At 44.9% G+C, this 26,378-nt stretch overlaps 1 protein-coding gene and 1 long non-coding RNA gene across 2 annotated transcripts; both read left to right on the forward strand.

Moving 5' to 3' along the window:
* The first annotated feature begins 13,832 nt into the window (after window positions 1–13,832).
* LOC120901740 lies at window positions 13,833–16,234 on the forward strand. Its single transcript, XR_005739317.1, has 3 exons — window positions 13,833–13,960; window positions 14,036–14,500; window positions 14,609–16,234. It is a non-coding gene; the product is annotated as an uncharacterized LOC120901740 (long non-coding RNA).
* A 3,446-nt stretch (window positions 16,235–19,680) lies between these two features.
* LOC120902826 lies at window positions 19,681–24,685 on the forward strand. The gene is made up of 6 exons (XM_040311862.1): window positions 19,681–19,857; window positions 19,923–22,640; window positions 22,699–22,925; window positions 22,990–23,235; window positions 23,314–24,191; window positions 24,269–24,685. Exons 1-6 carry the CDS (start codon window positions 19,842–19,844, stop codon window positions 24,570–24,572), a joined length of 4,389 nt encoding a protein of 1,462 aa, XP_040167796.1. The 5' UTR covers window positions 19,681–19,841; the 3' UTR covers window positions 24,573–24,685.
* The last annotated feature ends 1,693 nt before the right edge of the window (window positions 24,686–26,378 follow it).

The following is a 26,378-nucleotide window of genomic DNA, read 5'->3' on the forward strand; positions in this document are numbered from 1 at the left end:
AGGGCGTCCCAATATTCACACCAATAAAATGTACTTTTCCGGCTCAACACAACCCACCCCCAGCGCGCTGGAAGTACGTACATTCATTGCGTGATGAGCATCCATGTTCCATGTTTATCGCACATCGTGTCTTTCCTCCTGCTTTTCCCCCAAGGGAAAACATCCGCACCCCCCATCTCACATTCCGGGGAATGTGTCTCTCTCCCCCATCGGTGTTCTGAGCCACCTCAGAGGGCCCCTACTGAATCGTTTTGCTGGAGAAGGTTTCTCTCCCCTTCGGCATGCCACACACCGGATTCCCCGGTGTGTTTACTTTACGATTAAATTTTATTTCTTTGATTATGAGATGAAATAGTGTAGGTTTATCTTCGTCATCTTCCCTACACAAAAAAGCAGACTGAGAGGGGGGAATAAAATCTGACAAAAAGGGGACTGTGACTCCCGTTGATCTCCCCTCTTCTGTCTAGGCAACTGTCCCGCACATACACCGTCCATTTAAATTGGTATAGATGGTAGGCGGCGGGTGTGCGAGAGAATGGCCAATTCGCTCGATGGGTTTTTGCCAGGCCGTTTTAGTAGATGAGTTTTTCATTCGCTGCTGGGGGTGTGTGAAGGTTGTCCGGGGGTTCCTACCAATTGTAACAACAGAAAAAAAGGTAATAATAACAAGAAGCACGCAACTTGCTCCTGCTAGCATGCCCGTCGGTCGGTGATACAAAGGAAATTACGATTGGAAAGTTACCGACGGACGGAGAGTTTTGTAAATTCTGGAACGATGCGCATCACTGGGTCGGAGTTTTTTGGCGTTTGTACACGGGGGCAGGAACTCGGCAAGGCGACAGCAAGCGCAGCAAGACGCTAGAAAATAAGCATAATGTTGACATTTTACCCACAAGGACAAGCACACTGGCTGGGAGTGTGTGTGTCTGTGTGTGTTTGGAAAGTTAGTTTTAATTAACTTTGTCTGACGGTAGTAAGTTCATTGTTTACGGGAACTAACAAGCAGTTTTGCAGCAATTGTTTTTATTTTCGACTGCAGGCTGGATATAATCATAATATAATTAAACTATAATTTTTAGTCCGTACAGAGGTACCTAGTTCAACCAGCAATGAATAAAGCAGTACTGAGCATCAGGTCAGAATATTTCCAAACACTTGTTTTATACAATAATTTCTAGAAAATGCATGAATTCCAACGAAAAGTTTTCGAGATTTTGTGAACGACTTACTAGTCTAAGCAGACTTTGCATACTGTGTACAAAACTAGAGAATTATCCCAGAATTCATAGAATTGGAGCGTTATGATGTGTGTGTTCTCAAACTTGAAATAAGATCGATAAGAGTGAAATGTAAAAAATGAGTAGAATTAAGCTAGTTCCTAGTGTATTGCGATATAACATCTCTGTAGTTATGTGATAAAGATAAAGTGTTTTTAGCATTTTGTACAGGATTACAAACATTGAAGACGACGATTCACACATGGGCCAGATCTCAGGCTGCCCAAGTAGCTGACCTGTGATTATCTAAGGGAGTTAGTTTCCCCTCTCTTGCTTGCAGAATAATTCGACAACATTGATTGTGCTAAATCGGTTAAATCGAACCTAACTTTCTGCAGCACTTTAAGCCATGGTCGATCCATGGCTTACACCTTTCTAGGAATTACCCTATGAGTCCTACAACTACAACTTCCAATCATACACTTTATGCTAATGGATCTCTATTTGGGCTTAAAACGTGAAAAAGAATGGCATTAACGATGTACAAAAACTACATACTTTTTTTAGTATTGTGAACTTCAGGATTAATAAATATACCTTTCATGACATAATATTGCCTCTATAAATCCCGAGATATGCAGATCCCGAATGTTCAGATGTTCAGCAGACGTCTTATATCGGACCTTATTACAGACCTTTTAAACCATTTATTATACACTTTTTGGTTACGTGGTAGTTTTCTAGTTTCTATTTCTAAACCACATCTTACTTAGAGCTCTTATATAACTCCACAAAGATTTGAAGAATCTTTACTCGTTTTAAATCCGGCAATCTTAAGCGTCCGTGAAACTAAATGATTTTTTGAGAAAACGGTTGCAAGAATCCTAACATTATATTCCTTTTCCATTCAAATTGGCTTTTAACAATTCATATGAAACAATCTTTTGAGCTCTCTCCAATGCTCAGAAACAATGTTCCAACACACTGAAATTATAATTCTTATGATTGCTTCTAACCATTTATTTTGAATTTAACTTTTGAATTTCCACTGCACAAAACGTTGATTGCGGCTTTGACCACTTCTTCGTTACTTGATACTTGTTGTGCGCAATACAAAGGAATGCAATTGTACAGGAGACAAGCTTCAATGTGCCTTTTGTCAAATCAAACGAAGAATTAGAAAAGACGTGAAACAGCCAAAGATTGGAGTAGAATTTCACCAGTTTCTGTATAAATGGAAAAAATAGTTATAAAAAGCGATTAGCAAGAATGTAACTAATAACGACCAGTGACAAATTCGAGGAACTTGCTGCCTGAAACGAACAACATTTCGCACGAAACGGACCCAATGAATGGTTAGCTCCAATGGTAACATCCTTCTACGAATAACCAGAAAAGAAGATTTCTCTAAAACTGTTCAGTCGTGCATAAAAAAAACCTTTTTTTATTGGTACAAATATACATTTTTCGCAGCGGTATCTCCATGTTAGCGATTGTACTCCTACTTCTGCTTAACAAGTAGCTACAGAGTATCAGAATCGTTTCTAGCGAAAATCAGATTTCCATCTGACGCTCTACCTAGCCAGAGGCCGATTATCATGATTATTGACAATAGAATTCCTTACACAATACACAACAAGGCAGCAGCAGAATGGGTGCCGAATCTACTTATTCTGTTTGAGTGGAGTCAATAGAGGGAGGAGTGTGTTCTGTCCAAAGACATCGATAGCGCCACTTGTGCCACCGGGTAAGCGTGCACGAAGGTACAGTAGGAAAGTGCTTCCACCTAAAGCCTACCCCAAATTACTCATATCATTGACTTTCGATGGGGGACTGACTCCAGGCAAGCAGGCACAGCACCACCAACCACCAAGCGAAAAAACCCTCATGATTCAGGTGAATTTTCAACACCATTGGGAAAGATTTGCACACAGACAACGGAATGAAAAACGGGCGTCCAACCTGTACCGGCGGAATCTCACCCCTCCACATGGCATGGCATGACGTGGCAGCACCGAACTAGGGGGAAATGCTGACACAGCGCGCACGGAAATTCCCTAAAGTGCCGTCGCGCGGGAAACTCAGCCATTCATACCATAGAGGGTGAATGATATTTTCCAAAACCCAAGCGGTACAAGGGCTTTCCGTCCATAACAATTCCGTCCAACCCTACGCTACGCTGCTAAGGAACTCGCCGGGAAGAAATTGCATCACTCACCCTCCAAATTGCGTCCCGCATAACGGAGCAGGGGAACCAGAGCAGCGAAATTACCCTTCGCAATTCGAAGCAGCATCGAACAACCCCGTTGGTTAAAAAATTAAACAAACAAACAGCCCGAACCGAAATGCCACCGAATGCCGCATCCCGCCACCGCCCGGGAAAATGCCGTCGCGCAATTTAATCCCCCCCCAACAAAAAACGGTAGATCACTTTCGTCACACAATAATGGTGGTACGCAACGGGGGTACACTACGACGCCGCACACCAAACGGGAGGGTAAGGTAGTGTGAAGGTTTGCGCGTGCGTTTTTTTCTTGCTCATCGAAGTAAGCAAAGGTCTTTTCTCCCTTCGCGTGGCGGGCTCGGCAACGAAGAAGAAGTTCTTCTGTGCCAAAGGGTGCCGTTGATGCCCGTTCACCGTTTGCGCACCAAACACATTTTCCCTCTGGGCTGGAAAATTGCATCTACGGAAAAAAATATAAAGCCCTTCCGCATCATTTCACCTTTCGAAGGTGGGTTGGGATTTTCCCGTACTGGTGGTTTTTTTTTCCATTTTTTTAGTTGCTACTGCTGGAAGTTCGATGGCTCGTCGGGTTTCGCTTCGATGACGAAGTTTGCCCAGGGTTTTATTTTGTCCGGGCGGCCACAGAACCAGTGCCGCGACTAAAGCACTAAAAAAGGGGTCCTTCTGTGTGTGTGTGTGTTTGTATGCGCGTGTGGCCAACAGTCCGACAGAACAGAAAGGACCCTGAGGATGGTGTGTGTGTGTGCGTTCCTTTTTTATTATTCTATTTCATGCTTCTCAAACGCAAGTGAGAATAATGTGGCTTGATCCCTTTTTAAATAACGCAAGCGGAAAACCCATCGACCGGCTCCCGGTCCGTGTGCCCGGTGCGTGTTGGGCGTGAGAATGCTCGTAGCGATTTTTCACCTCCACATCCTTCGCAACCGCGCCTCCACATGAAGGAATTGTACCCGAACGGAGAGGAGCACTGTGTATGGTTAACGAATGGTGTAACAAGGCAGGTTCGGTAAAATGAAATGATGAAAATTGCATCACTCCGAGGATGTGTGTGTGTGCGTGTGTGCTTGGAGAGAAAAACTATCAAACCGAGGTACGAGGTACAGGGACGGTGCATCTCATTCGTTAGCTTCTGTCCATATATTCTATCTCGTACATTGTAAGAGTAGAGGAGAGCCATGGTGCGTTGGACAGTGCTTGGTATTGTGTTAAGGGCAGTCAATAAATTTAATTATTTTTTGTGATTATTGTTATAGCGTTTATCTTAGTGTGTGTGAGGTTTTTTTGGTAGATCATCATATTATAAAAAGTTTATTAAAGGGGTTTCCAAGTTACTTTTGAACTAAAACATTGTTATTCACCACGTGCAAGATATTAATCCACATCAATCTGATATTTCATTTCCATCATATTTTTTTAATTTCTTCAGCATAATTTTCAACACGGCTCAAGCTGAAATGAGTTTGACAGTTCTTGGTGGTGTGTTGAAAATCATTAGTTGAAACTGAAATTTCATTTTGCAACAAATACACCATATGACAACTGTTGAAAAACATCTTGAATGCGGTGAATAATTATGTGCTCATTCGAAAGTGACTTGGAAACCCCGGTAAGACGTTTTACTTCTGTGATGTGATGTGATGTGCTACGTTATATATCTCTAGCATCGGTAGAACTCTGTTATTGTATCGACCCGTTTCTATATTTTTATGTGATTTCCAGTAGGAATTCTTCATGATCATCATCATATCATCATAATACTAGTAATCATAATAATAATATGTATTTTTTAATCACCTGCCTTAGGTCCTACGGCCCCTTGCGGGCGGTACCGTGGTACAGTCGTCAACTCGAACATGTCCGTCATGGGCTCAAGTCTAGAATGGACCGTCCCCCCGTAGCAAGGATTGACTATATCCGTCTGCGTGGTAATGAATTAAGTCTAGAAAACCTGTACAAACCTGCATGTATGTCTGCGTAGGACGGTTACACCAAAAAGAAGAAGAAGAAGCACCTGTGGCTACTAATATCCTGAATGGTACACAATTCCGATACTAGTGGTTGATTTCACATGTCACATATATCAGTGAAAATAGTAGGAATTACAGTTTTGCTTCCGAAATAGCTTATACACTCTTTAAACTACCAAATTGTCTAGATTAACAGTAAGGCTAAATACTTTTTCGTAATTTATTCGTTTAGCTGGTAATTTACACCTGTTTAAATAGTATAAATAGTCTATAAATTACTTATAGGGTTTTCTGAGTCAATTTCCAATGTCTACAAGATTTTTCATTTATAGGAAGATGTTTTTAAACAGCTGTCAAATGTTTTATTACCATCAAAATAATTGTTCAGTTCTTCTTCATAATTTTCAACAATTCTTAATGATGTGTCGAAAATCATGTTTAAGAACTGAAACTTTATTATGATGCGAATACACCATTAGACAGCTGTTGAAAAACATCTTGGAGGCAGTGAATTATGATGAGCACATTTGAAATTGATTTGGAAAACCCTGTAACGCCAAATGAGCCAAATGAAAACAAATCGTAAGCCTACTAAATATTGCTCATGCTCCCTGCAAATGTTACGCTATTTATGGATAGCCCCTTATAACCGTTGAGCTTATAGTGGCTTGAAGGTTTACACACGACATAATTGCACTTACAACTACACCCATCACCGTAGTGAAAATGCCCTTTATTTAGTCCCCATTCCATGACACCTTCACGGCAAGTGCAATAAATGCTGCTGCTCACAACTGTTTACTCTTATTTTATGCGGCGTAACGGCTACACGTGTGCATGTGTGTATAGAGGGCAACGAAGACAACGCGTCACCTCTGATACACTCCTGTGTCCTCCTCCCGTAGCACCCTCCTGTGATGCAATTTAGTGTCTGAGTCGCGCTGAGTTTATGTGTGTTTGTGTGTGCGGTAATATGAGGGAAAACTGTCGAGAACGCCGTCGCCACCGCAGAGGGGAAGTCGTTTGTGTTTTGTTATGCAAAATTTTATTACATTAATATCACTGAGTGACTTTCTTCGTGTTCTTTTGCTTCGTTTTTTCCCCTCCTATCAACAAACGACCTTTTCGTCTGCCCGCTAGGAAAGCGAACCGTGTGCCTTCACCTGCCACACTATTCGTGATCTATGTGGCGTTCCTTTTAAAGGTAACGCGATTTCCACCGAAAGGGTACATTGTTTGCAAGGAGACACCGTTGTCGATGAGTCATACCATTTCAATAAAGCTGCATGCTCTTCAACTACAAAATCCTTATCCGAACGGAGGTATCAGATTGCTAATGCTTCTCGCTGGATCTCGCACGACGAGCGAGTGACAGGCTTGCGATCGGGGTGTCATTTCCTTCACCAAAAAAAGAAACGGGAAGGATTGTTCGATGGGAGAGATTTATTTAATTTTTCCGAATCAATTTCCACGGCAGAGATGCACCACCATTTCGCACGGAAGTGAATTGCTTCGAGAGTGTTTGCCTATGAATCGAGTTGGAGTTTAACAAATAGAAAAAAAAATGCTCTTCCTTCCTTGAACAACGTTCCATTTGAACGTTATTGAAAAACGAAGCGATGGCACAAATCGACAGGAAGGGGAGCTTTAGGTCGCTCAAAGCCCGCATCTTCCGGAAGTAATAGGATGTTTGTACGATGTGCATCAGCTCGGAACTCGGAAAAACCAATCAAATCGCAGAGTCTCTACAGAAACGTGATAATACCAGCAGCATTCGCCCTCGCGCGTTACTCGTCAATTCTCGCCGCGACAGACAATTCCCGTAACTGGGATGAAGACGGTTAAAAAAAAAGTACGGTTCAGACATCCATACAGATGGGATAAAACGGGATGGAGGCGAAGAAAACGATTCTAATCCGTCGATCGTTAAATCTTGCCTTGGCTGGAATTAATCGTCTATTAAGGCAATTAAAACTGTTTACGAAACTGTGGCACGGATCTTCCCCGTGAACTGATCGAAACTGGTGGGAGAGATGTTTACTTTTAATTGATTCAAATTATTTCATTTTCAACGGATTCTATTGATTAAGGGCTTTGAAAGATGAGCACATTAAACTGGGTGGAAAGGCGATGGAAGTTATTGGAAAGTTTTAAACCGCTCTTGATCGGGGTACTGTCTTTTTATTTATTTAACGATGGTACTGCAGGATTCTTTGTGATGGGTCGTTCGATATCGTTCTAACCAAAAAATAGCCTTCTTCTCAGTGCAGACGTTTGTTATAAATTGAATAATAAGGGTCTTGTTGCTGAAAAAAAAAAGGAATAATTTTACCTTGTTTGGCGAACCTAAGGGTAACCAATAATGAGACATGGAGATGTTTATTAACGGGAACTTATTAAGACATTCTACCCAGTTCATCTGAATAAAAAACAGACATCTTATTGTACCTTTCTCCCTAATTTGAAGGGGTTGAAATCATATGAAGGGAGAAAGAGAAAAAAAAAATCATTAGAAATCCTTTTCATTTATGTCTTGCATAACGTGTCCCGAAATAAATTGTGCTCTTCGGTTGATTGCAGTGCCACATCTGGAGTGGTATCTGAGTTTGTGACACAACCAGGGGACCTTTCATAATAATAAAAAAAAAAAACATCTTTAAGTAGGGTTGACGTACGGATAGGTGAACGCATTTCTGAAGTCGTTCAAGATTTCATCTATCTCGGGTCAAATGTTAGCACCGTCAGTAGCTGAGTAACGCGCAAGGATGCACGCTGCTACCGCGTCATTATGTCGCCTGAGGTTCAGTTCACGACGGTTAAAGCTGGGACTATGTCGTACCTATATAGTACTAGTAGTCACATAAGCCTCAGAGCCTCAAGGTCAATTCTGGTGAAACTCAATTAGTGGTGGTTGATCGGAAGATACTCAAAAGGAGTTGTAAGTGGAAGGAAAATTGAGAAGCAGCGACTACGACAAGTTATGGAACGACTTTACGGCGTTCGGATGAGCTGGCTATGCTATAAACATGAAACCAGAAGGCCGAGCTCCTAAAGTCCTTTTAGGCTGTCCACAAGGAGTGCCTGATAAGTATGTAAGCAAGTATTGGATCACAGAGCATCTTGACTTCGTCCTCTCATTCTGAGTCACGAGACCTCTTCATCATTTTTCAACAATTGTTTATCCTCAAAGATTAGAAATCCTCAAATAGGATTTCATCTTGTATTTTTACAAATTCTGGCTTTATTGGACGTAATTTTAGTTCAATAAATCTATGCCATTCTATGCTGTTAGAAAGATACCGAACGACTACGACGCTCTTTTTGATTGACAAAAGAAGGAAATAGTAGAAGTGTGACGTTGAAATTACAATCCCAGGCGCTATTCTATTAAGTCTAATATCAGTCAAATATTGACCTATTATAAAAAGTATGTGTTTACGACTTAAAGTAACTTGTGTACGAGCAATATACGGATGCAATATCTTTCGAAGAAAAAAAAAACACTAATGCGGTTTTGCAACATGATTTGTGACGTTACAAACTCAACCGAAAAGAAAAATAACCTTACGACTTTTAATTCAATTTAAATAACCCAATTAACGTAAATAAACGTCCCACAGCTACCCACTCACATAATATCCCAACATATTATGCTCGCTCGCTGAACATCCTCTTAATAGAAGCATCTTGAGTGACACTTGGCAAATGAAATTAACTTTTCGTCAAACAGTCAACGCGTAATTCAGCTACACACACATTCCGCTCCCGCCAATTACCATTATCGTGGATTATTATCCATACCCAACGGAACTCCCGTGTGGAAAATCCACCTGAAAAGCTGTGCAAGCGCTTCCTGCTTAATTTATAGTAGCTTTTCTCCCAAACACGTGGCTATTAAAATTTCCCTACCACCACCACCACCACCACCACACTAAATCACTCGCCAAATCCTAGCCTGCAGGAGCAGGTAGGATCGGTTTCGGTACAAGTCTGTTGCATTGGAGGTATCTGCTTTCCAACTTCACACACTCCACCGAGAGAAAGAAAGAGAGGGAGAGAGAGAGTTGCTCAAAAAACAACAAACCATAAACCATGCGCTTAGTAAGCGGCGTAGGAAAACAACTGGCAAGTGTGGCAGCATATTTCCCGTACCTAATTATCGGCCCTTCGGCCCTACTCGTTATCCAGCTTATCCAGCTGAAAAGGAAGCTAATGACAAGCTGCGAGCTTGCCTCAAACGCTCGCTCGCTCGCTAACCACTGCGAAGAAATTGTTATCATTCGTGGCTGTTGTTGTTGTTTGGTGTTTTTTCTGCCTTTCTTTGTATCGTTTCCACTGTCAATCCGCTGTGAAACTGTGCCATTGTGAAAAGTCATTACTGGAAATTTATTACACCCCTAGATATTGGGCCCCGGACTATTGGTTGGTGCCCAATGCCACAGCAGCAGCCGTGGTGTTTGATGCCGTTTTCATACATGTGCATTCGGTATCGGTATCGGATAGCCGCGCGTAACACAACAAAAAAGACAACCGACAACCGTTAATGTCAAATTTCCACCACCAAACATGTATCTCCTGTACTGTTTTTTGGCATAAATATTGTGTCCACTAGCTGTCAACTGCCGGAGAAAAGCAATACGGAATGAATGATCTTCCTTTCTTTCCCCCCTTGCCTGGCGGTGCGAGGTTCCAAGAAGGAGGACAGACAAACTCCCTGGTAATGATGGTTAAATTTATGTAATTCTTCCACCAACAGCCACCACCTCGAAAGGCCATTGGAAGAAAGCAGACGAGCAGAAGCGAAAGGCATAAATCACTTGACAAGTTGTTGTTTTTCCTCTCACTCACGCTTTCCCGTTCTGTGGTCGGGGGTTTTTCCTCCGGTGACGTTTCTCCTCGCATCTCGCGCGTCGAAAACGCACTTTTCATTACATTTCCCTTCCCCATTTTTTTCGTTTCGTTTCGTTTTGTGGCCTATCCCTGGGTCCCGGTCCCATCCCGCGCGGGGTAGTTGTATTACAACGTTTCACTTCCCGCGCTGCCAGCCTTAAAATATGTTTCCAATTTTCCTTGTGGCCCAATATTTGAATGCGGCCGGCACCCGGAACAAATTAAAATCCGAAATCCGACATTGGTTACGCTCTGCTCTGCTTACTGACGGGGGTTTGCTGACATTTCCACTTTCCTTTCCCCGGCCGGCCTATCAATCAGTGGAAAAAGTTCAATGCGAAATAAAAACGGGAGGTCGTAAGGGAAATTGTAATTATCAAAACAAAAGTTGAACTGTTGAACATGCCGCTACAGGCTTGCGGGTAGCTGTTTGGAGAAGAATTGAATGGTTGGAATTTGTTGCGAGTTTTTCGGTTCCACCCTGAGGCAGAAAAAAGGAAAAACAAAACCTCCCCCGTCCTTCATCCTTCAGGTGGGCTTTCTCAAACGTTACACATGTTTCAGATCCTGGTGACAACCTGATTTAGGGAGAGGTTCCTACCCGGTTGTTGATAGACAGAGCTACCACCATTATTACATTGAACGATACCAACTTTTGATGGAAAACATAGAAGGAAAAAAGCAACGGAAAACAATTGACAGGAACACGATGGCACCCCGGAACGTACGGTAACGTCTAAAACGTCGTTCACCACGATAAGGAGGGGAAGATGTTTCGGAAATTGGAGAAGGTTCGAGTGGAACACACAGGGCGCTGTGTAACGCAAACAGTGTCTAATGAAGGGTCTAACACGCTGGCAAAAGCCTTGGCAACATTGGTTTATATTGGTGCTCCATCTTCGAAGATCGCTGCAGGATGGAGAGAGCAGAGTGGAAGGTAAAAGGTAATTTTGGACCATTTTTTTTTTTTGGTTGCTCCCCGGTCACGAGCGATGGAGCAAAACACTTCCCCCGATGTCATGGTTCATAAAGTTAATGGGGTTTTCAAGCTGGCTTCCCAGCCACACTTGAACTTGACACTTGTTAGCGCTTTCACTTAGTTGTGCCCTGCTCTGGCAAAACTTTAAAGTATACCCTTTTCCAAAGGCCATTAAAATCTTTGCCATCTGAAGAATGACTGCCCGGAATGTTTAAACAGTGTGATTAAGGCATAACCGAGCACTCGAAATCATTAACACGCGTTCCTTACCGTCATCCGGCACCAACGCCAGGGTGTGTCACAGACAACGGCTACACGCAGAGCTTTCTTGCCGACCACAAAAGCTCTTCCAATCCAAGGATGCTACACGCCTTCCTTCCATTGAGCGACCGGAGACCATATTCTTTGGAAAACATCTTGTAACGTAGGCTCACTTCATGGAAAGGCCACACTGACAAGAGTAGTTCCAAGAAACTGAAGTCCCCCGAGTGTCTCTCATAAAATAATTCACATTTTATACCTTTTACGCCCTTGTTGTCCTGGTCGTTTGGCAAAGGTTTTTACACCGCAAAAGGCTGTGAAAGGTTGGGGAAACACACACTTACACACCTGTGAAGTAGGTAAGACAGTTGTATTTACCAGGAAGAACACATCATAACACGATCAAAGCACAGCTTCCGTTCCAGCTTACTCTGTGCAGCACCTCCCCCACACCGGTTTCGTAATGAAAATGTGTCGAGATTCTTAGTAACTGTCCAACAGCACGTGTGTATCCCGGTCACGGCACCGCACCACGTCCCAGTAAATTGATGTCCAATTTGATGCTGCCGCTGTCAATGGTTAATGAATCATAGTTACGCGGGGCGAAACGCTTCTGACGTGAGCGGGAACGTTCGGTGGGCTTCAGTGGTTCGCCCTCCAGTTTTCTGGTTTCAAAGTTTTTACTCGAGTGCATCCTGTGATGTATGTGGTGGCACCGTCCGATCGTTGTGCGTTCACTACCAAATGGATATTGATGACCTTAGCTTTCATCTTGCTGCGGTAAAGAGCTACGGTACGGTACCGTACGGTCGTGTGGCACCGATAGTCCAGTTTCACTTCATTGGCTGTGATTCTATTAATTCTAGTCGTGCTTTTGTGAAGTGGCAGCCCCTGTGTGCACACCCCTCATTAATATACAATTCCAATCGCCAAACCATTCATCATCTTCAGCACTGCTTCGAACTGCTCCGACGGTAACGATCCCTATCTCTCGGAGTCGTCCAGACATTGTGACAACATTGTGCAGTAAACCTATGATAAATAGCACGAGCACCAGGACGCATTTTCCCGGTTCTTAGTGGGCAAGTGGAAGGACGATGGGCTCCATTCTCCGTAGTTTTCCCTACGATGGTCGTAATGAGAAAATTGTGTTGTGTAAAGCTGTCAGCAGAGCTGGCTCAAGTGGTGGAGCCGGCATGCTCCCGAGGTCAACTACTGTCAAGTGCTTCCCTTTCCACCTTTCCGGCGCATGTAGGCAAATGGGGTGGGAGAGTGAAACGCATCGGCAATGTGTGTACCACCACTCGGTGGTTTTATCAAACAGTTCCGCCGTCGGTCGGTAGGAATGAAAGTTTGCGCTTAATTAGTTTCATACGAGATCCAAGGAAGCACGGCCTTCGTTGGGCCCGGGGAACCAGCGCAGCTGCAGATGTTTTTCCACTCGAATGCAACTTCGTCATCGCTCTTGAAGCGACAACTAAAGCTTAATAAAGCGTGCTCTCAAGAGTGTATACGGGAGCTGCTTCTAGTACACGCTGCGAAAGACAGACTGAGAGGAAGATAGAGAGGAAGAGACGTGCCTTTGCTAGGCCATCTGTGAGACCATCCCGTACAGCCGCAATGGCTCATTAACTGCTGTAATCATGTTCATTAGTAGGAATCTCGGTGCACCCCGAAAAAGGGCCTTAGGTGACCTCGTTTCTCACGCAGAAGAATCCGGTATGGATAGACTCCCTCTTCAGGGACTTGGACAAAGCAAAAAAAAAAGTCCAACTTTTCCCACACACAAACACACCAGTTGCGAAGGAGCCTGAATGTTGTGGACAGATCTTATTTCGCTTACTTACAGCGTACACCCCAAAAGCATCTCATCTCACCAGGACCGCAGTGGTACGGAAATGTTTGGATCTGTACCCGTTACTCTAGAGCCTAGACCGCACTCCCTCTTAATGTCACTAACTGATGACATACTTGACGAGTGCCGGAAGACCGCTATCGCTCGCGGGGCAAGAGAAGTGGTGTATGAGAATTTAAAGAAACCCCGGAAAAGGAACCAAGAACCTGGCAAGTGGAGAGGAAAAAAAGTCGCTTTCAGCATCCTTATTTGTTTAGTTTCTTACCCCCATTTGCGCACTGGTGCCGCAGAAGCATGCTTACATTTTCGGTGCGTAATGCGCCCTGTGGGATTAATTAAGATGTGTAAGACGTGCTATGGAACGGAGCAACCTGTGTGAAAAGACTCGGGGTTTTGATGCTGGTTGCTATGGTAACACATAGAGGGTTGGCAGCAAAGCACAAGCGCACAAGCGTTGAATGATGGCTCTTGGTGGAAGGTCTGTCCTTTCCCATTCTCAAGCCGTGGTTCCCCCCACAGTGTGACACAGTTTTTCCCGGACCTCGGGTAAGTTAGGTCGGGGACTCGCGCCATGCCTGCGTCAGGCATCCGCGTACGTAACCAGATGTTGTTTGTTTGCAGTGGATGGAAAACCTGAAACCGTCGCCGAGGTCCTTTTTAACCAACCCAGGGGCGAAATTGAGGAAGTGAAGCAAAGAAAAAAAAAAACGAACCTTATCGTATGTGTATGTGCACTTCTCAGCGAGCGAACGTGGACCTGGCCAAGCGCGATGACAGCAGGGACACGTCGCGCAACGTCCAAAGTGTGGAAAGTTCTTCCCGAGCAAATGGTCCAGAATTGGATGCGGTGAGGCTCAAGTGAGCTGGAAGAAGCGATCGGAGAAGAAAAAAAAAGAGCGTACACGCACAAATGAATGGTACCACACCGGTGTACGGCTCGGATGACGATGACGGGACCGAGTGAAGTGTTGTTTATTTTACCGCTTCGAGTGGTTCGATGTGCAGTTGGGAAAAGATTAGAATCCCTCAAGAACCTCGTGCTCTATTCGCATGCGGGACTCCCAGTTACGCTTCTTCAATGTTCCTGTGTGTGTTTTTTCCTTCGCTACCGGGCTTTTCTAGACAACTAGAGCGGTCTCTAACGTTCTTTACCATTTTTTAGCATAATCAAATTTTCTGTTACTGTTTTTTCAGGTCCCCGAGACCTCCGAAGCCTACGCTGCTGATGGGTTTCGCATGTTTGCTATCTATGCCCGGCACCCGAATCCTGGGCTTTCTCGCGAAGCCCCCTAGAATTCCCATCCAAACGGAGGGACTCTAGGCACCGAAAACGCGCGCGTGCACACACACACACACTCAGCGAATGGTCTGAAAAACGGGGGGAAAAAAGATAATCCCATCGAAAACATCTTCCAACATTTCCCATCCGTCCGAGGCGAGGCATGGTTTGCATTGATTAAGTGTTTCTTTTCAAAAACCTACGTCCCTCGCTTCGGAAGGATTTAAGGCCGACTGTTTTGAAGTATGAACAAAAAGGTCGGGGAAAAAATATAAACCCCGCTGGAAGCACAAATCGATTGCATGCTGTATAATGGCGGCACAAAGCGGCATTAAACCGCTCCGGTGCCGGTATGTTTGGCTCCGGTATGTTTGGCCCACGCGTATACCTCGGCGTATGTGTGGAACTTCGTTTACTCGCTCGGAATTAGAACCCGAAAGAAGACAGGCGAGTAAACGGCTTGTTTCGCGCGTTTGTTTGATGTTAATGTGGCTGGTATGTGTGTGGAGGTGCGTGGTGCGTAAGAAAGTGCGTAAAGCACGTGCGAAAGCTTCCAGCCAGCAGCCAGTAGTGTGTGGCGGGGATAGAGCCGGAATGTTTGAAATTGAATTAATGTAAATGCCTGCTGACTTTGTACGATGTGTGCGAGTGTGGTATGCTGGGCGCCGCTTTGTAAATGCCAATCATTTGCAAAACGAGCTTAAGAAGGGTGTTCCGAATCTTGCCCGCGTAATGATGGGTGCCGTATCCAAGGCGCTGATAAGCACATGTGCTACTGTTTGGAGGTCTTTGAGCAGTTGATGACATTGGTTTAATTTTGTGCTTTCAAAGGGAGATAGCATTTGGACTGTAGAAAGTATCTTGGTACCTTTCGAAATTTGGGAGCATAACTTTTGAATGCTAAGTACTGTTCCTTAAAACAAAAGTCATTGCATTTAATAATGATAGATAGAATTCGTTTGTTTAATGCATAGAAGAGGATCTCCCCGACATCTGTTCATTTTTAAAGCTATTCTCACTTATTGCTCAAATTGGAGTTGAGATTTGAACCGTTAATTACTTAAATGGCCTTCACCGGACTCGTGGCACAGTCGTCAAGTCGAACGACTTAATAACATGCCCGTCATGGGCTCAAGCCTAAAATGGACCGTCCTTCCGTAGCAAGGATTGACTATCCGGCTGCGTGATTAATGATTTGAGTCTCGAAAGCCTTTGTAAACCGGACATGTCCGCCTAGGACGTTACGTCAAATAGAAGAAGAAGAAGACATACAGTAGACTAAAATCGTTATTTCTTACTTGAACGTTTCCTCATTGGACTAGTTGAACCCAGTTTCAGGGCATTATGTAGAAGTACTATACACATTATTTGGTAATCATACAATCCGGAAGAGAGCTGTATGCTTATCTAGGGAATAATACAGCTAAAATACAGCTTAGTCCAACAGAAGCTTAGGCATCAGGTTTGGATGGATAACGTGGGCCGCTTAGCGTGTGTCGTGCCCGGGGCGTACGAGAGTGTGTAACGAGCAACCTATCGAGAAGGACTCCCACGCTACGGCTGGCCGCACGACTACGTTGTTTTAGTGTATATGTGCTTATTCATATTTTTTGTGCTCTATTTAGTATAGTGTTGAATAAATGTACCTAAAACACCCAATGCACAACATACTTCTAGCAATTTCACATAATAAATCTCAAGACAAACCTCCATACATCAATAGCCTTCGCGCTAGATTCTGCTAAGCGCCTGAATGTATGCAATTTGTTTTGAATTTTGAATACTATAATTTTCCCTTACTACCCTACTTTTTGTGACAGTATAAGTAAAATCATTACAATTTTAAGTTACAATTAATTGCCAATTTAACAGATAAATTTATAAAAAAAAATCCCGAATAACAACAAAACATTCAGTACCTCTTTTGTGTTTAGCACTGTATTCAACACGTTTTTGAACGCTTCGTTCAAACCGCCCCTACTTTTAACGAAGCAGCTGTCAAACGCGCATGCCGTGACGTTTGACAGCAAAACCAAGGTGTCTTTATTAAGGAGGTGAATTGTTAGCGCGTTTTCCGGGCGCCATCATTGAGTATTGTTATGTCAAATCGCATACAATTTTCTGTACCCCCCTCCAGCCCTCACCGATTTTAATACCGGAGCCCCCAGTATTGTTATGTCAAGCAAGGTGTATGGATATTAGGAGGTGAAGTGCTTCAGAGCAAATTGACATTTCACGACTTGACATAACAATACTGGGGGCTCCGGTATTAAAATCGGGGAGGGCTGGAGGGGGGTATAGAAAATTGTATGCGATTTGACATAACAATACTCAATGATGGCGCCCGGAAAACGCGCTAACAATTCACCTCCTTAATAAACACACCTTGATGTCAAGTCGTGAAATGTCAATTTGCTCTGAAGCACTTCACCTCCTAATATCCATACACCTTGAGCAAAACAAACCCGCTCGCCCAGAGTGACCAGAAATATCGATTTATCTGTATTCCTACCGATTTTTCATATGCCTACCGATTTACAGATAAGCCTCCTAAAACCACCGACAAACCGACGTGACACTTCGAACAAAATGAGCTTCAAAAGTTGTCTCCTTATTTCAAATGAAAATACGTTAAACACTAGCGCCATCTCTGTAATGATTCGCTTACTACACTGACACAGAAAAAAAACTGCTAAATCCCCTTTTTGTTTTTCTTCGCAAATTCCAATGCGTATTGTTTTATGTACTTCTCACATCTTTTGCATTGATTTGGAAACTTATAAAATGATTTTCCTGCGTGTTTTGTCCAATAATTCTCACAAAATCGTGCCTCACACTTCCTTCGCAATTTGTATTTAGAAAAGTTGTTTACATCGAAGCAGCAGTGAACAGAGCTTACTTTGACAGAAGTGATCGCCTCACTGGTAAATGACAGTACTTTCGTGTGGGACACTTTTGTAACGCCAGTGTCACGTCGGTTTGTCGGTGCTAAAACTACCGATTTTTCATTTAACCTACCGAAAATCACAGAATTTTGATTTTTCAGTCGTTTAAGCTTAATCTGAGGCGCTTGGGATGCTTTTTCAAGGATTGCTAACCTCATTTGTTACTTATCGCGCTGATGCAAGTTTGTTTGCCTGGCACTTTTTATTTTTATCCGTTAAAATGTAATGTTCATAATAAGTAAAAAATGTCAGTTGCGTGGATTCCGAGAATTGCTCGAGAATTGTGAAAATGATTCCATGACTGCGATGGCTCTTAAATTTAACGCAAATTATGATAATTTTGACTGGCATCACGCGACTCCCCAAATAGCCAGCTCGTACTTTATAGCTGAATTAGGGCTGTTTAACGAAAAATCGTTCCGATGTCGTACTTTGTGGCTGATTAAGAGATAGACGGTACTTTGCGGAACTATGGAGCTTTTTAACAGGCACATGGTACTCTTTGGAACTTTGCGGCTGATTAGCACTATGTGTAGGGTTCATGATGGAACTTGAAGGCTTGTTAAGAAAGAGTACTGAACTTGGTGGAACTTTATAGCTTTTTAATGCATGACATCGGTACAAGGCGGCTCTTGTCAAAGTGTCAAAGACGGACGCCGGCAATAATCTCATTGCTGCTGCACAAGTTAGATTCGTTAATTGAAGAATGAATATTGAGTGTAGTGATTGTGAATTATCAGTAAATTGTGTAAAATTTTGTGTAATTCATCAATACAAAGGATTTAAAAATAAACATATGTGTTTAAACGAAACAAATCTTGTTGTTTATTTCATCGATGACGCTTGCTTGAAAATAAAACACAAAGAAAAATAATCCCTGGCATCGTGGCATAAGGAAGCTGCTTAGGCGCTGTTTGAAAGACCCACATAGAACTTTGATGCTGTTTATCTACTGCAAAAGGCGAATTAGAGCAGCGATCTTTAGCGTGCCAAAATGAGCTGCTTAAGCAATTCTGGCTATTAGGGTAATTTTTAAACTGTTTACTATACTGTGCGTTATGTAATGTATTTGTCAGGTTACTGTTAAGCTATGTATTGCTAGATTTAAGTTTTAGGGTAGTATTAAGTAATAAGGCCACCTTGCTCGGCCATTTACTTCCACCATAAACTATACTATACTATACTATACTATACTATACTATACTATACTATACTATACTATACTATACTATACTATACTATACTATATGTATATATATATCTCAATTAATTTAGAATTAATTATTTTGGAGGAAAAAATCTCAATTTTTATTCATTGAACTACAAAACTCAGCCAAACAATTAAATCAATCTAAATTAAATTAAATCTAACCAGCGAAAATGAAATGACAGCACGTACGATAAAATCGTATCCAAGGAGCACTGCTGCGGTCCTAAGTGGTCCTAAGCCCCGAGAAAAAGAACTTGTCACCACCAAGGTGGAATGTATAATGAGGTGTAGTTATAGCGCTTTTGGCGATCCCCCCCCTGGGCTCCGATTTTGACAGATGGTTTTCCGCTTGTAGATGTATTGATGGATTTTTTACGTTTTGCATGGTCAATATTTGGTGGAGATCAATTTGGATGAATAGTTTAGTTTATTAGAACACAGCCCGTGATTTCCAATGAAAATTTTCCTAGGAGAACTTGAAACGTTCGCCAAACGCGGAAAACTAACTGTCAGTTTTCTTTGTCGATTCTTCTTCCACCTAGCTGTCAAAACGGGCTTATAACTTGACCTGATATCTTTACGGTCCTTGGTCACCACAAAAAAAATGTGCATCTTAGTCCTTTTTTGGCTTAGAATTCCAATTTTCAGATCGACACTTCAGAAAAATCTTCATTTGTGTAACCGCTGAACCAATTCTAATCCATATCCTAAATAATGGATGCATATTCTCGTGAGATGAAACTTTCATTTTCCGCATTAGCACCTCCTCCCATCCCGCTTAACACTTCTTTCGCCTTGACTTCTTTTAAGTTTCGAGTTTTAACCTACCGAAAACTACCGATAAAATTTTGATGCGCCTACCGAAAACCGCCAAAATAATCTGGCCACACTGCGCTCGCCGCTCAAAACAACATTCTGCTCGCACGTGGTAATCGGGCCGCGAGCTGCAATTTCCCTATTTTTGTTTGCATTTAGTTACTCAAACGTAGTGAAATGGATTTAAAAGCAAGTAAGTTGTGCTCGGTTTGTATTTCTTCCCTCATATTCGACTCATCACGTATCGCTCGCTTCCAGAAATACTCGAACACTTGGCCGACCCCAAGCGGGACTTCCTCGGCAACCTCACGTACGGCATGAAGCTGTGGAAATCGCCCAGCTTCTACTACATGTCCAAGTACGACATTGTGTTTAACTTCTTCCTGGACAATGTGGTCAGTTACTTCAGCACGATCAAACGGCTTGATCGGGCCGAGTTTGACGCGCGCTGGCAAACCATCAACAGCTTCCTGTTGCTCCCGTGCCCGGCCAATGCACTTCCCGCGACGATCGCGAGACGCCTGAAGCAGTGCCTAAAATCCCTGCACGAGCAGGCAAACGAGCGAAGGGAGCAGCTGCTCGAAACCTTCCTCATCGTAGCGTTCGATGCGAAGTACAAAAACTTCTACAAGTTCGACTACCAAGCGTACGGCTCGGTGCTGTGCCTTGCCCTCGAGTACTACAAAACCTGCCTGCTGCGGGCGGGATCGATCGGCAAGGAGATGGAGGAGAAGATAGTGGACCGCATCTTTGCGGACATAAAAATCTACGCCAAATCGGCCGCCGGCAGCAGCAGCTGGAACAGCGCATTCGATACGTTTCTGACGCCGCTGGCCGAGGTGGTGCTGCTGCTGGAAGAGCGTGGCGTAATGCGGCGCGAGGAGTTGCTGGCGCTGTTTGAGCAGCACTACTTTACGCACGACAGCGTCAGCAGGTACAATCGCATCGAGCCGGGCTCGGCGCAGCAGCAGTCGAGCCTGTTTATGGGCAGCTTCGATGTGCAGAAAATCCCACTGCACGTAATAGCGCTGCTGATGGAGGGCTTTATCCGTGCGTACCGGGACCTGAAGCTGGAGGTGCTGCTGTTTTTGAAGTACTTCCTGCAGAATGTGTTCGTAGAGTCGAAGCGCTCGATACTGGCCGACAGCCGGCAGGTGTACGCGCTGACCAAGTGCGTGTTTCGGCTGCTGCGCAAGTACTTCATCATGGTCGACCAGCAGCTGATGGTGGACTTTAACTTTACCGACATACTGACGGAGCAGCTGAAGCGCCAGCTGGAGCTGCTGTGTGCCACTTCCGAGACGGCAATGCGGGACTTTTTCGAGCTGATCTGCACGATCAACGAGTACAATCCGCTCGTGCTGGAGCACAGCATCGTGGACATTATACTGCGGGTAATGTTTACGCGCAAAGGGCCGGAAACGCTGCGTTCGTACCAGACGATGCTGATGTCGACCGTGAGCATGTTCATGAAGCTGAACAAAAGCGAAAACCTGTGCGACGAGCTGTTCATGAAGCTGAGCGACTATCTGGAGGAGAACGAGCTGGAGGAAGTGTTGCGCGAACTGCGCAAGGGAAGCGGTACGGGAAAGCGGAAACATGAACACGTTTCACCTAAAACGCCTGCGAAGAAGGTGAAACTATCGAATGGATCTGCTGTCCAGCCCAATGGGGCAGTGTCGGACCCAACCGATACCGTGTACTGGCAGGTATTGTTCTCCGAACAGGGAAACAGCACCGAAGCCAAGCGTCGCGCGGTACAGCAGCGTGCCCAGGTGCAGCATAACTGTTGGCCCGAGCTTACCTTCGCTTGGCCCGACGCTGACGGCCGGCTAGGGGAAACGATGAAGGAGTACACCAAGCAGCTGCTAACGAAGCGCAGCCTTTCGTACTGGAAAAAGTTTATGATCCTGCTGACCGAATTGCTCGAGCTGGCGGAGGAGCCGTCGGAGGGTACGCTGTTCCAGATCGAGCTAGCGCTGTGCTGGATGTGCTACTTCTTCTCCGGCAACACGCTGATCGAACATTCGAACCTGTTCTGGCCGCGGCTCGTCAGCAGCATGCAAGAGTTCGACCAGCTGCTGGGCACAATCGGGCGCAAACTGCTGCCGGAAGGGAAAAAGCTCGACAAACAGCTGTACGGTGCATTTTTGAACGTGGTGTACTACTACGGCAACTACCGGATGATGGTGTTTTACTATCGGCCCGACTCGATCGAGGAAAGCAACTACGAGCAGCTGTATGGGTATTTGGGCGAGCCGGAGTGGCGCATGATCGAGCAGCACGTCCCGGCGAAAGACATTCCCTTGCTCAATCGAGTGTTGCTGCAGAAGCTGAGATTGCCGTACTTCAAGCAGGAACAAGAGGAGCGTGAGCAGGAGAGCCACGTGGAAAGGCACCGTATGGTTGGACGAATTTTAAACGATAAGACAGGCGAACGTTTACGACCACTTTTGCTCGATCGTTCGACGAACGTTTGGTTTCTGGGGCTGATGGATAGGGAGCAGCGACGGCACGTCGCTTCCCTGCTGCTCGATCGTTCCTACTGTCCGCTGGAGGACGTTCACCACATCCTGGCGGAGGTTGCGTCCGATCACGATCTGCTCGAGGTGTTTCTGCTGGGAGCGTACGGAAAGATGGCCGATTTGTTCGCGTCCGTTGGAGGTAGTGGGGTGACGTTGAATGATCTTTCGTTTGAAACGCTGCTCGAACAGGAGGAAGGAGTTATTGTACCGCAGCTGAGGAAGCGACTGGAACAGTGCGCAAGTAAACGCAACGTCGAAACAATCACCTTGCCCGAACCGATCGTGGACGGTTTGGGGCATCTCATGGACGTGCTGGACGAGATACGCATCGATTCGTACGAGCAGGGCAAGAAATCGTTGCTCGTTGCTGCTCATCTGCTGCTGCTGGCCCATTTGATGAATGCTTCCAACGCGCAGCAGATGGCGGAACGGTTTAAAGGCCAGCTTATAAGTGAGTTGTGAAGCCATTTGTTCAATTAATGATATTAATAATTGGTAAATAATTACAGGATTTATGCTGCTCGGAACGGCGACAAGCATGTCAGCGTTGGTGTCGGTAGAAACGCTGTTTCAGCTGTTCGGTGTGTCGCCAGTGGTGATTATTCTGCTGCAACAGCTAGTCGAACATCTGACGGAGCAAACGTTCGGGGAGCTGAAATCGATTTTGGCCAACTTTTCCCCCGCTAGCAACAAACACTTTGAGCTGCTGCTGTTGATCCACAATTTCGAGCAAAGGGTATGTATTTTAAAAGCAAAAAAGCTTTAAAAGTATGTTGCAGCACTGTTCCTTTTTTTGGTAGAATTTACCCCGCAGCCGCAAATCCCCAGTGGCTGTAGAGGAACGTATCGCCTTCCTGGACGATATGGTACGCGCGATTGACAAGTATTTGCTGCAGCAGGATGGGCGCAAGCAGCGCAAGAAAGATGCGGAAGGGTTCAATCTTGCCGTTAAGGCCTGCCTGACGACCATTCGCCACAAAGCGGAACGTCAGGTTGAGATGGACGATGCGCTGCGTGACCACGTGCTTGGTTACATCAAACAGGCGGTAAGAATACTGCCTTGGGAAAGTCTACAAAATCCATCGTTCACGTTTAATGCTGACAAAACAAATCAACTCTTCCAGATGAAAGTGTTTACGCACAACGCCGACATGCTGCTGACGCGTGCCCTCATCCACAAGGACTACCTGCAGCTCGAACCCGCGACCGTCAGCGCCATCGAGGAAAAGTGCTGGCAAACGTTCCTCACGCTGATGCAGGAAAGGACGGCAGCGAAGGAGCAGCCTCTAGATACGGCGCAGAACGAGGAAAACCCTTCCGTCAGCAAATCGGACGAACAACTGAAACGCATCGAAACGATCATTACCGCACTGGTCGCTCACTTTACGGAGGAGCAGTACGCGGAGAAGCTGAACCTGCTGAACCGGATCGAGTTCACCACCAGCCACGAGCAGCCGGGCTCGACGACCCAACCGCTAAAAACCACCCTGGCCGTGTTTAGCATCCTCTCGAAGAAGGGCCTGCCGAGCACGGTTTCGAAGGAAACGTGCAAAGTGTTCGTGCGCTCGTTCGCGGCGGTCGTTGCGCGCGACCTGATGGGGCTGTGCGTGCTGAGCCACCATCTGCGCGATGCCGAGCTGCTGGACACGGTGCTGGAGTGCTTCGGGACGATCATCGGCAACAGGAAGCTGGCCCTCTTTCCCGCCCTGCTAGACTATGTGCTGCAGTTTCTGAGTGCGATCAGCATTCGCAAGCGGACGTCGATACAGACGGACGACGAGCAGGCCGCCTTCTTCAAGCTGCACCGTTCGATGGGCAAGGTGATGTACGGGCTGCTGCAGGCCCGCTCCATGTACGTGGCGAGCCGGCTGCCCAGCTATATGCACGTGTACGAAGCGCTGCTCGGTGCGCTGATCTGCTACAAAGGGGACGCGGCGCTCGGCAAGAGCTTGACCAGCTTCGAGATACTGACCATATCGGATCTACTCTTACCGTTGCAGAGGTACTGTCCTTAATTAATTTTATTTTCCTCTTTTACGTTGCCTAATGTAAATGAATGTCTCTCTCGTTGCGTAACAGGATCATTAACATTGCGTGCAAGAAGCTCCAGAAGCAGCTGTACCTACTGGCGCCGTACGTGCTCGGCCAGATACTGCACACGATCGTGCAGTGCAAGCGGGCCACCACCGAGCACAACCGGATCGCCAGCAACGTGCACAGCGTGTGCTTCAGCCTGATCGCGATCTACGATTCGCACGCACCGTCCTACCTGTTGCGCACGCTGGACGAAAGCAGCCGCCTGCTGTTTACCGACATTACGAAGCGGTACGAACGGCGCACCGAGCGCTTCAACAGCCACAAGGTGAGAGGTAAGTCGCATTGAAGCAAAGGAAGCGCAGCCGTAAGCATTTATGTTTAGCAATGTAAGTAGTAATGTTAATGAAAAAAGAAAAATGTGTCCTATCCCTTTTCCGGTTTATGGATAGTGAAAAGAAAGTTGAAGTATTGTTTAATTATTTTTTTTTTGAGAAAATACTATCACTACACAAATTCTACCATTTTCTATGCTAAATTCCTACGCTATTTCTTACGCTTATTCCTATATTAATCCTACGCTGCACATGTAATACCGGGTATGGTTTTTTTGACTGGGACTGGAACTGTTCCGACCATGTATTAAAATATCGTTTCGAATCCGAATACGGAAAAGTTCCAGGTACTATTCTGGGAAATAAATTGAATCACAAGCTATTTCTGGATCGGTATGGGTTCATGATAGGTACCAGTACAGGTATAGGTTAAGTATCAGTTTCAGTACCGGCATAGGTTCATGATAGGTTTCAGGACCGATATAGGTTCAGTATCAGTTCCTGTACCAGTAATGGTTCATAATAGTTTCCAGGACAGGTATGGGTTCAGTATCAGTTCCAGTACCGGTATGGGTTCAGTATCAGTTCCAGTACCGGTATGGGTTCAGTATCAGTACCAGTACCGGTATGGGTTCAGTATCAGTTTCATGATCGATACGGGTTCATGATAGGTTCCAGGACTGGTATAGGTTCAGTATCAGTTCCAGGACCGGTATTGGTTCAGTATCAGTACCAGTACCGGTATGGGTTCAGTATCAGTTCCATTATACGGGTTCATGATAGGTTCCAGGACTGGTATAGGTTCAGTATCAGTTCCAGGACCGGTATTGGTTCAATATCAGTTCCACGATCGATACGGGTTAATGATAGGTTCCAGGACCGGTATGGGTTCAGTATCAGTTCCAGGACCAGTATGGGTTCAGTATCAGTTCCAGAACCGGTATGGGGTCATGATAGGTTCCAGGACCAATATGGGTTCAGTATCAGTTCCAGTAGCGGTATGGGTACACGAGAGGTTCCAGGATCGGTATGGGTTCAGTATCCGATCCAATACCGGTATGGGTTCATGATCGATTCCGGAACAGATAAGAGTTTATGATCGATTTCTGGGCATTAAGTCATGTCCAGTTCTTGAATGAGAAAAGGTGAGGTATTGGTGCCAGAGCCAGTTCGGGTTTGGTTTTGGTTTTAGGTCTCTTAAGAAGTAGCCATAAGTACCTTATTTTAATTGGGTTTTAAGTCCATTATTTTCGGCAAATTCTTTACAGTAAGTGTATCTATGAAAATTAGTTGCGTAACCTTGTAACTTGGCCAAATTAACAATTTAATTTCGAAATGTGTTAAATGGGATAAATTAATGAACAAAAGCTTAACAAGTGCCAATTACCACCGTTCGATTTGTTTCGTGTTAGTACTGTGTTTTATTATTATTATTCTCATTTACGCGTTAAATAGTGTATTGATTTAGTTAAATCTATAGGACCGCGCGGGATCGACGATGTGTCACAACTAGATTCGTCTTTCCCCGCACACATTGCTACTGCCTCAACTGCAACTTTCAACGTCAATCCTTACCAGCTAGACACAGGCCTTTCCCCTTCTTCGCCTTCCTACCACCGCGAAAGGCCTCTTCGTTGCATGGCTGCTGTTGGCGTGCGTGCGTGCGCGCGCACGTGCTCTCTCCCACGCGCACACGCGTTAAGTCTAGAAGAATTGTTCAATTTTCCGTTTCCGCTCCGGGATTAGTTACAAAATTTAAGTTAGTTTTTTGCCCGCCAAAAAAACACCAAACAAAAATGGGACTAGAAGAGAGTAAAACC

The sequence above is a fragment of the Anopheles arabiensis genome, chromosome 3, assembly GCF_016920715.1.
Source record: "Anopheles arabiensis isolate DONGOLA chromosome 3, AaraD3, whole genome shotgun sequence".
NCBI lineage: Eukaryota > Metazoa > Arthropoda > Insecta > Diptera > Culicidae > Anopheles > Anopheles arabiensis.

Bases quoted from the DNA above. Each gene is read 5' to 3' on its own strand.
- LOC120902826 (XM_040311862.1), top strand. The intron at 22,926-22,989 runs GTATGTATTTTA...TTTTTTTGGTAG, and splicing joins TCCACAATTTCGAGCAAAGG to AATTTACCCCGCAGCCGCAA. The intron at 23,236-23,313 runs GTAAGAATACTG...CAACTCTTCCAG, and splicing joins TTGGTTACATCAAACAGGCG to ATGAAAGTGTTTACGCACAA.